Source organism: Aphelocoma coerulescens, chromosome 4, assembly GCF_041296385.1.
Source record: "Aphelocoma coerulescens isolate FSJ_1873_10779 chromosome 4, UR_Acoe_1.0, whole genome shotgun sequence".
NCBI lineage: Eukaryota > Metazoa > Chordata > Aves > Passeriformes > Corvidae > Aphelocoma > Aphelocoma coerulescens.
In genome coordinates, this window is record NC_091017.1 from 78,631,850 (window position 1) to 78,645,804 (window position 13,955).

Below are 13,955 nucleotides of genomic sequence, written 5' to 3' on the forward strand. Positions count from 1 at the left end.
GCCCAGCCCAGACCCCCCCAGCCCCGGGCTGATTCCGGCCAAACCGGAACACGTGGGCAGCAGGAAAGGTGGGAATTCTGTCCCTGGGCCCCCTCAGGTGAGAGCCCACCTGCAGAGCTGCCCCAGCCCTGGGGCCAACAGCAGAAGGACGTGGAGCTGCTGGAGAGAGCCCAGAGGAGGCCCCGGAGCTGCTGCAGGGCTGGAGCCCCTCTGCTCTGGAGGCAGCCTGGGAGAGCTGGGAATGTTCCCCTGGAGAAGGAAAGGAGCCAGGGAGAGCTGGGAGCCCCTTGCAGGGCCTAAAGGGGCTCCAGGAGAGCTGCAGAGGGACTGGGGCCAAGGGCTGGAGGGCCAGGAGGCAGGGAATGGCTTCCCAGTGGGAAAGGGGAGCTTGGGCTGGGATGTTGGGAAGGAATTGCTGGCTGGGCTGGAATTGCCAGAGAAGCTGTGGATGCCCCTGAGCCAGTTCCAACCAATTCCAACCAATTCCAACCAGTTCCAGCCAGTTCCAGCTGGATGCAGACAGTCCCGTGGTTGCCAGGGTGTCCCAGGGCCCTTTGTGACACGGGGGTTGTGACCCATTGTGACCCTGGAGCCCTGGGGACACTGCCAGGGACACCCCTTGCTCGGGAGGCAGCAGCTCCCAGGATCCCTTGGAGGATCCCCCGATCCCTCTGAGGCTCAGGAGTGTGGAGATGGCGGAGAAGGCAAATCCCAAATCCCAGCCCGGCAAGGGGCAGCCGAGCCCCCGGAGAAGGGGCCAGGTGAGGGAGGGGATGCGAGGGGACAACAAGGAGCTGCCTGGGGGACAGGGATGAGATCGACTGTGCCAAGGATTCCTTCCCACGGCTCCTCCTGCCTGCAGGCAGGACATGGGGAATAAGGGGTGGGGCACAGGGAATGGCAGGTGGGACACAGGGAATAACGAGTGGGACACAGGGAATGGAAGGTGGGACACAGGGAACCACAGGTGGGACACAGGGAACCACAAATGGGACATGGGGATGACAGATGAGACACAGGCAGGTACAGGTGGGACACAGGGAATGGCAGGTGGGACACAGGGAGCCACCGACAGGACACAGGGAATAACGGATGGGACAGAGACAGGTACAGGTGGGACACGGAGCCACAAATGGGACACAGGGATGACACAGGCAGGTACAGGTGGGACGCAGGGAACAAACCAGAGGTGGGACACGGGCAGCTGAAGGTGGGACACAGGGCAGCCAGGGCCAGGCCCCAGCCCCCCATGGGATGAGGCTGCCGGGGCCACCCAGCCCAGCGAGCCCGTGGGACACTGGGAGCCACCACGGAGCCATTGGGAGAGCCCTTGAGATGGCACCCAACGCCTTCCCCGGGCCAGCAGCTGTGACAGCAGCCAGGGCCACCCTCACTCACCCTCTGTCCCCTGCAGGTGGCCATGTCCCGTGCCAGGCCGGCCCAGGAGGGGCCAGGGCCCGCCCTGCCCGCGCGTGACCCCGGCACCGGCCACCGGCCGCCAGCCCCTGCGCCAGCAGCACCCTCGGCTTCTCCTGGCCACAGCAGCGCCCCGGCCGCCGGCCACCGCCTGCAGGTCCCCAATGCCCAGGACACCCGCGGGGAGCCAGGCACTGCCACGGCCACGCAGGCCCGGGCAGGGGACCCTGGGGACAGCACGGAGCCGCCCCCGCGCACCGTCAGGGTGGCCCCGCCGACCGAGGCCAGGCTGAGGCAGCTGGGGAGGATCTCCAGTTACGAGAGGATTCTGGAGTGGCTGGACGGCGCCTTCCCAAGCACAGCCGAGGCCGTGGTGGAGCTGGAGGAAGAGCTGGATGGATAGCGGGAGTCCCAGGAATAATTACAGAATAATTAGGGCGGAAAAGACCTCTGAGATCATCGAGTCCAACCGGTGACCAAACCCCACTGTGTCCACTCAACCACAGCCCTGTCCAGCCACTCCTTGGACACCTCCACAGCTCTGAGGGACCTTCTCAACATGGACAGGCACCAAAGGGGGAAGCTGAGAAGGCAGAGCCAGACCCTGCTCAGGACGAATTGAAATACAGAATTCCCATGGAAATTCACAGGAAAACCCCTTGTCCCTGGGAGGAGGATCCACCACCGGGACAGGCTGCCCAGAGAAGCTGTGGAGCTCCATCCCAACGGGACGTGGACCTGAGAAGCCCCTGCAGCTCCGTGGGGAGCTGGACACGGTGATCTCCAGAGGTTCCCTCCAACCTTTGTCCATGGTGCTGTGAGGATGGGGACAGCAGCACCTTCCCCATGGAGCAACAGCTTCGGGATGTGCTCCAGGGATCACAGAACCATGGAATGGCCTGGGTTGGAAGGAACCTTGAAGCCCAACCAGTCCCACCCCCTGCCACGTGCAAGGACACCTTCCATTACCCAAAGTTTCTCCAAGCCCCCGTCCAACCTGGCTCTGAGCACTTCCAGGGTCTAGGAACAAGGAGAGGAGGAACCTTCCTACCCAACACCTGTGGAAAACACGTCCTGGAGCATCCCAATAAAGAGTTTTTACACAGATCCACCCTTGTCCTCTGGTTAACACCTGAAACCATGACAAGATGCAACAGGAGCAGCTTTTCAGCCTCTGTTTTTCCCAACAAGTTTGTATCCTGAAGGATTCCGTGGGGTTTCAATCCCACACCACAGCCACAGCCGGGGCAAGACAGAGTCAGGGATTTGAAGGGAAGAAACCTTCAAACTCCTGCTCCCCAAACAGCCCCTGTGGGCTGCTCAGAGGCTGTGAGGAGATGATTAAGCCCCCACAAAAAGGTGAAACCTGAAGATCAGAAGTCCCCCAGACCTCCAGCTCCCACCTTCAAACCATAAAAGAGACGCTTTTCTCCACAGCCAACCCCCTCATTCCAAAGGATCCACGGAAAACCCTCTCCGAGGGCAACGCTGCCCTTCCAGCACACCCCCCAGCTTTTGGGTGCAGCGATTTCAGAGCTTTCCCATCCCCTTCCATAAACCACAACCCCGAAACCCCTTTTTTCCTTGCGGGAGCTGCTGCTGTTCCCGCTGCTCCGGGAGCGTTTGTTCATCGTACAGCACCGGCCTGGCTCCCACGTTTTCCTGAACAAAGGACTGAAACAGGGGGAATATGCGTCAGAAGCCCGTCCTGGACGTTGCTCACCCTTTTCCTGCACAAATATTTGTAAACACGTGGAGGATTCATGTCCAGCCGGCTCGGGACCCTTCATAAAACCAGGGATTTATTGCAAACAGGATGGGAATCATTTCCCAGCTCCCAGCACTTATAGGGCTTTAGGATGAGAGACATAAAGAGCAGGAAAACAGCGCCTGCAGCTGGGCTCCGAGCCCTGCTGGACAGGGATGAAACAGGGTGCAGGGGGGGGTGTGAATTCACAGCTCCAGAGCCCCCCACAAACACCCTCCCAAAAAATAAAATAAAGTTTTGGAGTTCCTGGGCTGCACGGGAGAATTGCCCAGGGTTGATTTATGGACAGAAGTTCAGGGATAGGCTGAGCTCAGCTGAGCTGAGCCCAAGGGCCTTCCAGAAGGGCTCAGGCTGGAGCAGAGGAGGCTCAGGGGGGACCTTGTGGCTCTGCACAAGTCCCTGACAGGAGGGGGCAGCCGGGGGGGGTCAGGCTCTGCTGGCAGGGAACAGGGACAGGAGGAGAGGGAACGGCCTCAGGCTGGGCCAGGGGAGGCTCAGGGTGGATATTGGGAAAACTCCTCATGGAAAGGGTTTTCCAGCCCCAGCAGGGGTGGAGTCCCCATCCCTGGAGGGATTTCAGAGCCCTGTGGATGTGGCACTGGGGACATGGGGCAGCGGTGGCCCCGGCAGGGCTGGACTGGGTGACCTCAGAGGGCTTTTCCACCCTCAGTGATTCCATGATTTTATGATCCAAAAGCCTCTCCTTGCAATCTCAGAGTTCCTCTCTTACCCATCCTCTGCTTACACGCAGAGGGACAGAATTCTCCCAACCTTCCTGCCATCCTTATCCTACTCCTTGCCTTTTTCCATGATTCCCACAGTTGCAGCCAATGCCAGCAAGGACCAGCAAGGTCAAATTTTAGGGATAATCAGGAAAAAGCAGAACTGCTCACCAGGGTTGGATTTGGGTCTTTGAATGTCCCCAAGGAGTGGGACAGAGAGATTTTTATTCATTTTTAGGAGCCAAAATAAGGCCTAAATGGGGAATATCAGCGTCAGCCCAGTGGGACTGGGACAGCTGGGGAAGGAGGGGAAGGAGAAGGCTGAGGAAGGTCATCCAAACCAGGATTCCAAGATTCCAGGATCCCCTTGGAAACACACACGATTTCCCTCTGTTAAACCGAGTTTTACCTTAGAACACGAACGTTCTCCAGGGAAATTCCTTCCAGATCGCTTCACTTCCGCTCCTATCACTTGTTGTTTTTGAGATATCTCCCTTCTGGACACCACCACAAAGCCCTCTGGGGCAGCTGAGGCGTTTTCCAAACATTCCTGGGACCCTCCTGAGCCCCAAAGCCCGGAAACAGCAAATCTTGGGAAGAGCCTTCCCACGCCTGCACAATGCAAGGAGCGGGGCTGGAATTCGGGGCGGCTCAGCTGGACCCGTGTCCTGCACCACACCAGGTGAACATTCCCAACAAAACCCCGATGGCTTCGGGGATCCCTGCAGCCAGCAGCTCCAGAGCAGTTCAAATGCCTTAAAAAAAGGTGTTGGAGACGAGTGGGGAAAGGTGAATGTTGCAGTGAAGGCTGAAAAAACGAGCTGAGGAACTCCAGGACTTTCAGCCTCATTTCAGCCCCTGAGCTGAGTCCTCCTGGGACAGAATTCCAGGAGCGTGGAGGAGAAGGGGAGCGGGGAAAAGCAGGACGGACTGAAGCAGGAATGATGCCGATGATCTGATGGCACAGCAGGATTTGTGGATCCTGGGAAAGCAGAGGGTGTCCCTGACCTCAGCCAGGATTTAAAGTGCTTTTCCACAATACTCCCAGACCTAAACGCGGATGTCCCTGTGTGGGTGAGGGACCGCTGGATAAATAAATAATTAATTAGTGGGGTGGTCAATTCCAGAGGGTCGGGATCAAGGAGTTGCACCCCAAAGGGAGCTGCTGACAAGTGGGGAGCACAGCGGGGCCGGTCCTGGGACATGTGCGGCTCCACTCCTGTGGCAGTGACCCAGAGGAGCCACAGAGCAACTCCAGGAGTTCCTCAGTGACTCCAAACTGGGGGAAAAGTCACTGAATCATGGAATCCTTAAGGCTGGAAAAGTCCTCTGAGATCACCAACCATCCCCAGCCCTGCCCAGGCCAGCACTGCCCCGTGTCCCCAGTGCCACATCCACAGGGCTCTGAAACCCCTCCAGGGATGGGGACTCCACCCCTACCCTGGGCACTTCCGAGGCCTGAGCACCCTTTCCATGCAGAAATTCCTGCTGCTGTCCACCCTGAGCCTCCCCTGGCCCAGCCTGAGGCCGTTCCCTCTCCTCCTGTCCCTGTTCCCTGCCAGCAGAGCCCGACCTCCCCGGCTGCCCCCTCCTGTCAGGGACTTGTGCAGAGCCACAAGGTCCCCCCTGAGCCTCCTTTGCTCCAGCCTGAGCCCCTTCCCAGCTCCTTCAGGAATTCTCCAGCCCCTTCCCAGCTCCGTTCCCTTCCCTGGACAGCTCCAGCCCCTCAGGGTCTCTCCAGAGCTGCCCCCAGCACTGGAGGTGCCCCAGCAGAGCCAGCCCAGGGGACAAGGGCAGGGCAGGACAAGTTCCCTGAGAGGTTCTGGAGTCTTGGAGGTTTTCAACACAAGATGGGATAAAGCCCTGAACAGCCTGGGCTGATCTCAGAGGAATGGTTTGGGTGGGAAGGGGTCTGAGAGCCCATCCAGTGCCATCCCATGGGCAGAGACACCTCCCACTGTCCCAGCTGGATCCAAGCCCCAGTGCCCAGCCTGGCCTTGGGCACTGCCAGGGATCCAGGGGCAGCCCCAGCTGCTCTGGCAATTCCAGCCCAGCCCCTCCCCACCCTCCCAGCCAGCAATTCCTTCCCCATATCCCATCTGTCCCTCACTCCAGCAGGTCAGACCAGAACCCCGCTGAGTTCCCTCCGCAGGGAATGATCCCATGAACCACTCAACAGATCCCATGAATTCCCCCACTCAGGGCAAACCGAGTTGGCCACAAAGACTGGGATGGGATTGAGGGAACGAGGATGAAGCCAGCCCTAGATCCAAACTCCCAGGATGTTTCCCATGGCTGTGCCCAGCCCTGGGAAAGCTCAGCTGCTCTCCCTCCCCTCAGCTGACGAGGAGTCTGCATCCGGGCTATTGTAGGAAAACCTCTCTGGGTCAGGTTGGTTTGTTATTTTTTTCCCTCCCCTTTCCATGTCTGTTTTGCAAGTGGAATATTTCCAGCCCCACCGGCCGCCTGTGATCATATCAGGCCAGCCCCGAACGAACACTGATTTCTCTGCTGCCGCTTTGATCGCAGCCAAGTGCTTTTCTCTCCCGGGTAAGGAGGTCACGGGGTTAAAAGAGCAAAGTGACAATTCCCAAAGTTCAATCCGCTGCCACCAGGGCCAGACGCGCTCGCCAGGCTCCATTAGCACGTAGGACAGGGTGGTTATCACAGGTCACTGACACCGGCCCCGCTCTAATGGCTTTTCCTGTGGCCTTATCAATGCCGTGCACAAAGTGGCTCCCCCCAGCCTTCCCCTATGATCTCAGAGCTCTGTTTACAGCTATCTCCCTGCACCAGGCACCAGGGGGGCAGCCAAGTCAGCAGCCGCTGAGAAATGCCAGGACACGGCCACGGGACAGGCTGCAAAGTGCCTGAGATGGACAAGGAGTTACTCGGGAAGGGAATTTTTTCCACTGTGCGGCCCCCTCCTTCTCCACCCCCCTCCCAAAAAAAATAAAAATAATTTTTAAAAAAGACGTTTTCGAGTTCCCAAGGAAAACTTGACAAGCCCCAGCTCTGAAATAGAAGGGAACCACAGACTTTCCGTGGTGGGGTTTGAGTTGCAGCGTGGAATAAAAGGAACAAGTGGTGCCACAAAGAGAAAAGAAAAGATTTGGTTTCGTCTGCAAGGCAGGGCTGGGTGGCTCTCGTTATTGGAGCTGTGGTTCCTCAAGAGCCTCCCTCGTGCCCTGAAAGAAGAGCTTCGGTTCTTGCCCCGTTTGCAAAGCACGAATGTTTCTGGTGGGGATGCTGAGCCCCTCAGGGGGGGGGAGCGAGCGGCAGCTGAGCCCCCCCTGCCCCATCCCCATCCCAAAAAGGCAGGAAAAGGAGGATTCGGGCAGGCAGCACCAGCAGCAGCACGTTGGGAGAGGAACTAAAACCCGAGGAATGATTTCAGTGATTTCAGGGCTGGGAGGAGAACCAGGATCCATGGGATCCCCCAGTTCCAAGGGAATCTGCTCCACGTGGCCATCCAAGGCTCACCTTGAGCCCAGGGACCCCCGGGCAGCTCCCGCAGCAAAACCTTGCAATTCCAGCGATAATTCCAAAAGAAAAGCGTGTTTCTCCTCCTGAGGCTGTGCTGGCTCCACACTAAGAGATACAGAACTTGTCCTTATCTAAAATTCCCAAGGAGAGCTGCTCCGAGTGGATACAGACTATCCACGCTGACAAGATATTCCCACGTGAATTGTTTTCCGTAAAATAGGGGGGGTTATTGTTAACTGTACTTTTTTTTTTTTTTTAACCTTTTTAATGCATTTTGTGCATCAAAGCAGCTCAAGGGTTGGGGGAGAAGCAGCACAGATAAAAATGTCAGTGGTGAGATAGGACAAATTTATAGTAAATCCCTGTCAGCTCCCATTTATCTAAATTATCCAGCTCTGGATTCTCCAGAAATCCTTCACCAGCTCCAGTTTTAAGCCTGTTTTTACCTCAGAATCTACTCCCTTTTTCTTTCTGGGTTGTTGCCTTTTTTTTTTTTTTTTGGACACTTGTTCTTTCCCCTAAAATGACCCCTTTGTAGCTGGGATCAAAGAGCTGGGAGTGTCAATCCCAGTGTCTTCAGGAACATGTGAAGAACCTCAAAGTAATTGGGAAGCAATTAGCACAAAGCTAAAAAATCCCACCCCGCCGAGGCAGAGCCTAAATGAGCACTAACAGGCACCAGCCCGGGCTCAGGGAGGCGTTTAAGGGACTTAAATCACCTTCAGCTGTCTCGGAGACAACTTTTTGGGAGCACCTTCAGTGCAGCCCACTCTGCCTTGAGTTTTTTTGGCTTTTTTTTTTTTTTTTCATTCCTTTCTGCTTTGGGTTCACTCTTTGCTTTCTGCCTCGCTGCAGCTTACGGGAAACAAGAAACACAAAACTGCTTTTCATTCTCTGTTATGTAAAGCCGAGCCATTCCACGTCTTGGCCTGGAAACCCAAGGCACCCACCAGCTGCTCAGATGCTCCTGCAGATAAACCAGCTGGCCCGGGCCTCACCTTCCCTAATTTATTCTGGATATCGATCAAAGCAGCCCCAGCATTACACAGACTTTGGTCAGAGGCAACATAAAAGATAAACCCATCAATGGTGAAATCGCTGCACTGCAGCGTTCTGGGTTTGTTCTTTAGATCATAATATTGGCATTTTCCACAGCTCCTCTCCCCCGGGATGGGATGGAGCTGATCCCACCGGCCCAGAGCCCCAGCAGGCTACAGGTGAATGCCCTGAGATAGCACTGGGCTGCTGAGCTCAGCCTAGGCTGGGCTTAGGGCTCAGGCTCAGCTCAAACCAGGCCAGGCCTCAGCCAGCTGACCCTGAAATCCCCAGGGCCCGGATTTGCTGCCGGTTCCCCCTCTTAAACCTTTCACTGCTTTGGGACGGAGGCACCCTGAAGAAGTTGGGATGTTTTGTTTGACATCTGCAGAGATCCAAACCCTCCCCACGCCCGTCTCTCCCTCAGGACAGCATCAGGCAGCCCCTTCCTCACCAGGAAAGGAACGGGGATGAATGATCCCCTCAAACATCCCAGGAGATCCTCAAACGGCACATCCTTGCTGAACAGAACCTGAGCTGGGCTTGGGGCTCAGGCTCAGCTCAAACCAGGCCAGGCCTGAGCCAGCTGACCCTGAAATTCCCATTTTTGGATTTGCTGCCTGCTCAGACCTTTCACAGATTCCCAGACTGGTTTGGGACAGAGGGACCTTAAAGATGATCCTGTTCCACCCCAACCTTCCCCTGCCCCAGGCTGCTCCAAGCCCCGTCCAACCCAGCCTCGGACACCTCCACCCGAATCCAACGCTCCTGGCACCCAAAGCCCACCATACCCATGTTTCCAGCTCCTCCCTTTTCCATTTTCCTAGGAAAAGGACAGCCCACTTCTGTCTGATATTGTGAGGATCCCCACTGAGGTGGTTCAGTGGCTCCAACCTGAAGCCAAACCTGGAATTTACCAAACCTCATTCCCTGCAATTCCAAGGGGATTTGCTGCAGGCAGAACCCACGGACAAGGTAAGGACTTGTTAATTCAGGGACATAAACCCAAATCATGGAATGACCTGAGGCAAGCAGGAGTTGCACACACGGATAACCCCAATGAAACAACACAACCCCCACTCCTGGGATGTTCTGTCCCGTATCTGCAGAGATCCAAACCCTCCCCACGCCCGTCTCTCCCTCAGGACAGCATCAGGCAGCCCCTTCCTCACCAGGAAAGGAATGGGGATGAATGATCCCCTCAAACATCCCAGGAGAGGCTGAAACCTGATGAGCACAACCTGGGCTGGGCTTAGGGCTCAGGCTCAGCTCAAACTGGACCAGGCCTTGACCAACTGACCCTGAAATCTCCAAGGCCTGGATTTACTCCCCCTCCTTAAATCGTTCACAGATTCCCAGACTGGTTTGGGACGGAGGCACCCTGAAGAAGTTGGGATGTTTTGTTTGACATCTGCAGAGATCCAAACCCTCCCCATGCCCGTCTCTCCCTCAGGACAGCATCAGGCAGCCCCTTCCTCACCAGGAAAGGAAAGGGGATGAATGATCCCCTCAAACATCCCAGGAGGGGCTGAAACGGCACAAGGCTGATGGGCTTAGGGCTCAGGCTCAGCTCAAACCGGGCCAGGCCTGAGCCAGCTGACCCTGAAATGCCCGTTTTTGGATTTGCTGCCTGCTCAGACCTTTCACAGATTCCCAGACTGGTTTGGGATGGAGGCACCCTGAAAAGTCGGGGTGTTTTTCCCGTATCTGCAGAGATCCAAACCCTCCCCACGCCCGTCTCTCCCTCAGGACAGCGTCAGGCGGCCCTTTCCTCACCAGGAAAGGAAGGGGATGAATAATCCTCTCAAACATCCCAGGAGAGGCTGTCCTGCCCCGGAGCCGCCACCATGCCAAGGTCCAGCTCTCAATTAACCCCCGCCTGACCTTCCTTCACTTTCTTTCCCCCTGCTCTGCCCTTCCTGCCAAAGTTCAGCGTTTCCTGGAAAAGTCTCCGTGCCTGTTGGATGTTGTCCTTCGCCTTGGTTGCCGAGGGAAGGATTTGCAGGATTTACAGGTGCCTGGCCCCCTCTGGAAGCCCATGACCGCGGGCTGACCCGCCGGTACAATATGTGAACTCCTGCCCTGCTGATAAGGCTGCCAGATAGGAGCAGGAGTTTGCAAATAATCCTTTGGGAATTTATAAGCAGCGCAGCCATAAAACCGAGGTGACTGGAAGGTCGATTTCACTAAAAATAATAAATATCTCAATGTTTATTCAACGTGGGCCTTTTTAACTGCAGGCCAAGCTCTGAGATAACGCTATTGTAAATGACAAATATGAGGAGTTTTGGGGAACTATTACATTATGATCCTTCCGTCTGACACGGCCGGGGCCGTTCCCTCGATGCTTTGCAGGATCTCTGACATTGTTCAAGGCAAGCTGGGCCTAGAAAGCCAGGCCAGGATTTAGTCCCAGGTCAAGAAAAGGGCAATTTGCTGCTCAGGAGGTTTTTTTCTCCCACTCCTGGCTCCCTAAAACACCTTCCTTAAGCTCTGCTCGGGATTTCGGCTCATTACGAGTTCTCAATCCCGTTTTTAGGGCTTTGGGAAGGAACAGGAGGAATGGGAGCACTGACCGGGCCCAGCTCAGGATGGGGACAGAGGACGCTGAGCTGCTAGCACAGAACCCCTGCACTGGTTCAGCCTCTCCATGGAATCCCTGAGGTCGGAAAAATCCCCTGGGATTGAATCCAAGCATCTCCAGCTCTGCCAGGGCCACCGCTGCCCCGTGTCCCCAAGTGCCACATCCCACATGGCTTTGAAATCCCTGCAGGGATGGGGACATTCCTCCCCTGCTGGAAAACCCTTTCCATGGAGGAATTTTCCCTAATATCCAACCTAAACCTCCTCTGGCCATCCCATCCCATCCCATCCCATCCCATCCCATCCCATCCCATCCCATCCCATCCCATCCCATCCCATCCCATCCCATCCCTCATCCCCGGCTGCACCCTCCCATCAGGGCGTTGTAGGGACACCACCACCCGCTCCCCTGCACCATTCCCACCTCCAGAAGGAGACAATCCCATCCCAACCCATCCCACAGATCTGGCCATGGATCTGCTGCTTCCCCTGACACATTTTAGAGGATCAATCCCTACTTCAGATTAAAAAGTGAAGCAACAAGACAACAAAAAAAATCCAATGCACAAACAAACATCTTTTTGTTATGACCAGCAATGCCACGTCTTGGCCTTGAAATCCAAGGAATCCAACCATTTGGAATGTCCAGAACTGCTCCATCCACCAGCAGAAGCTGCTGACCCTCCTCAGAACACCTTTATGGGCAATCACACCATCAAATCCATACCAAATCCATACCAAATCCATACCAAATCCATATCAAATCCACATCCTCGTGTCAAACCGAGGCATGGGCACCCCTCCAATAGGATTCCCAATCCCGTTCCCACGATCCATATTCCTCCCTGAAGTTTCCCCAAATAAAGTGGCACTTTCAGGCACCCCCTCCAGCCTTTCAGCCCCTCATAATTCCCAATTAACAAACTCCTGCTCTGGCTCCCAGCTCCGCCTCGGAGCGGGAGGGTTTCCTCCAAGACAAACACAGCCACACATTTTGGGGAGGGGAATTTCTCCTTCCAAGAAAATCTCACAGCAACGTGGCCAAATGACCTAATTATGAACAGATGAGGGGCACAAAAAGATGTTTTATAGGAACGGGGTTTCTGACAGTTCTTTTCCTTCAGCAAACTCGTGTGGACTGCTGGAGACGCCGGGAATTGGAAAACAATTCCCTCTCAGGGCTGGGAAGGGAGGAAAGCTGGGAACAGAGAGCTCCTTTCATCTCCTGCCTGGGCTTTGGGTTGCCCAACCGCAGGGCAGAGCCCCACGACGGCTCCCGGGCTCCAAAGGCCCTGGAAAAGGGATGCAGGTTCCTTGGAATGGCACAGGCAAGGCCTGGAAGCTGCTGGAAGCATCCCTGAAATCCAGAGCTGGAGCATGAGCTCCAAAGGTCCCTAAAAAGGGATGAGACTCCACAGGATCCGTGGATCAGGAGAGTCAAGGCTCGGATGCTGCTGGAAACATCCCCAAAATGAAAAGTTGGAGGATGAACTCCAAAGGTTCCTTATCAGCCTCCCTTGTAAACTAATAATGAAAATAATTCATTAATTCAAAACAATTCATTAATAATTAAAACTCAGTGCCTGATGCACTCCGAATTGCCAGGAGCTCTCTGGGGCAGCTCCAAGGAACCATTTTCAGTCAAAAAATGAACTCCTGGCACAATCTGAGGGAATTTTTCCCTCAGGAACCTCGGAGGGATCCAGGCAAGGGGTGGATTTGGGGATGGCAGCAAAGCTGCTCCTGTCAGACAGCGTTTGGAGGGCAGTGAAAGTCTCCACAGTGCAGCAAATAATTCCTTCCCGAGCAATTCCTCCCTGAAACTCTTCAATTTCCACAGAATAACGGAATTATTGCATCCAAAGAGGATTTCTTGGAGGAAAGAGCACCAAAATCCAACCAATTCTACCCAAACCTCCCCAGTTTCCACTGAATAACAAAGTTCCTGAGTCCAAAGAAACATTCGTGGGGGAAATGGCATCAGAATCCAATTCCTGCCCCAAACTCTCCCATTTCCATGGAATAACGAAATTACTGCATCCAAAGAGGAATTACTGGAGGAAACAGCACCAAAATCCAACCAATTCTACCCAAACCTCCTCCCTTTCCACAGAATAATGGAAATCCTGCTTCCAAAGAGGATTTCTTGGAGGAAAATCCAGCAACTAAGAAATACAAATATATGAAAAGTTCGGGATTTGGGACAGCTGGAGAAAATTCCCTTTGCATTTCTGGGCCCTGCATGACGAAACCCCACGGATTTCACCCAAATCCATCCAACCCTGGCTTTTTTTCTCCCTCAGGGATGCACATTCCAGGTGAGCATGGATAAATGATGGAGGAGCAGAGCCACAGAATTCCCCAAAGCAGGAAAATCCCGGAAAATCCCAGAAAAGCCTGGATTTACTCACCAGGACTGAGTAGATGTGGAGGCATCGATAGACTGGGGAGAAATCCACCAAATCCTGGGCTCCAGGCACCTAAAACAGGGAGAAAATCCATGAAAAACGTGGCAAACTCACCAAAATTCCATGGATAAGTAAGGAAAACAGCAAAAAATTTAATTATAGGGAAGCAGGGCTCTAAAATATCACATGGAGACAAGTGAAATCCTAAAAAAAAATCACATTTAATTAAGTTTGTCACTCCAAAAAATCACATTTAGGGGTGTGTAACTCACAAAAATTCCATGGATAAACAAGGATAACTGTGAAAAATTTAAATATGGGTAAGTGGAACTCTAAAATATCCCACAGAGACAGCGAAATCCTAAAAAAAATCCAACATAAATAAGCATAAGTCTAAAAAATCCCATTTAGGTGAATGAAACTATAAAAAAAATCCAATATAAATCAAAGTCACTCTAAAAAAAATCACATCCGGGTGAGTGTAATTCATAAAAATTCCATGGATAAAGAAATAAACGTGCAAAAATTTAAATACGG

The 13,955-nt window shown here is 54.3% G+C and overlaps 1 protein-coding gene across 2 annotated transcripts in view; it reads right to left on the minus strand.

Moving 5' to 3' along the window:
* The window catches only part of EXOC6B (exocyst complex component 6B), a 267,635-nt gene that overhangs the window by 130,648 nt on the left and 123,032 nt on the right, over window positions 1-13,955 (minus strand). For both annotated transcript variants that reach the window (XM_069014854.1, XM_069014852.1), the window contains exon 8: window positions 13,422-13,490. In XM_069014854.1, coding sequence (XP_068870955.1) covers window positions 13,422-13,490 — 69 coding nt within the window. The remainder of the gene's footprint in view (window positions 1-13,421; window positions 13,491-13,955) is intronic.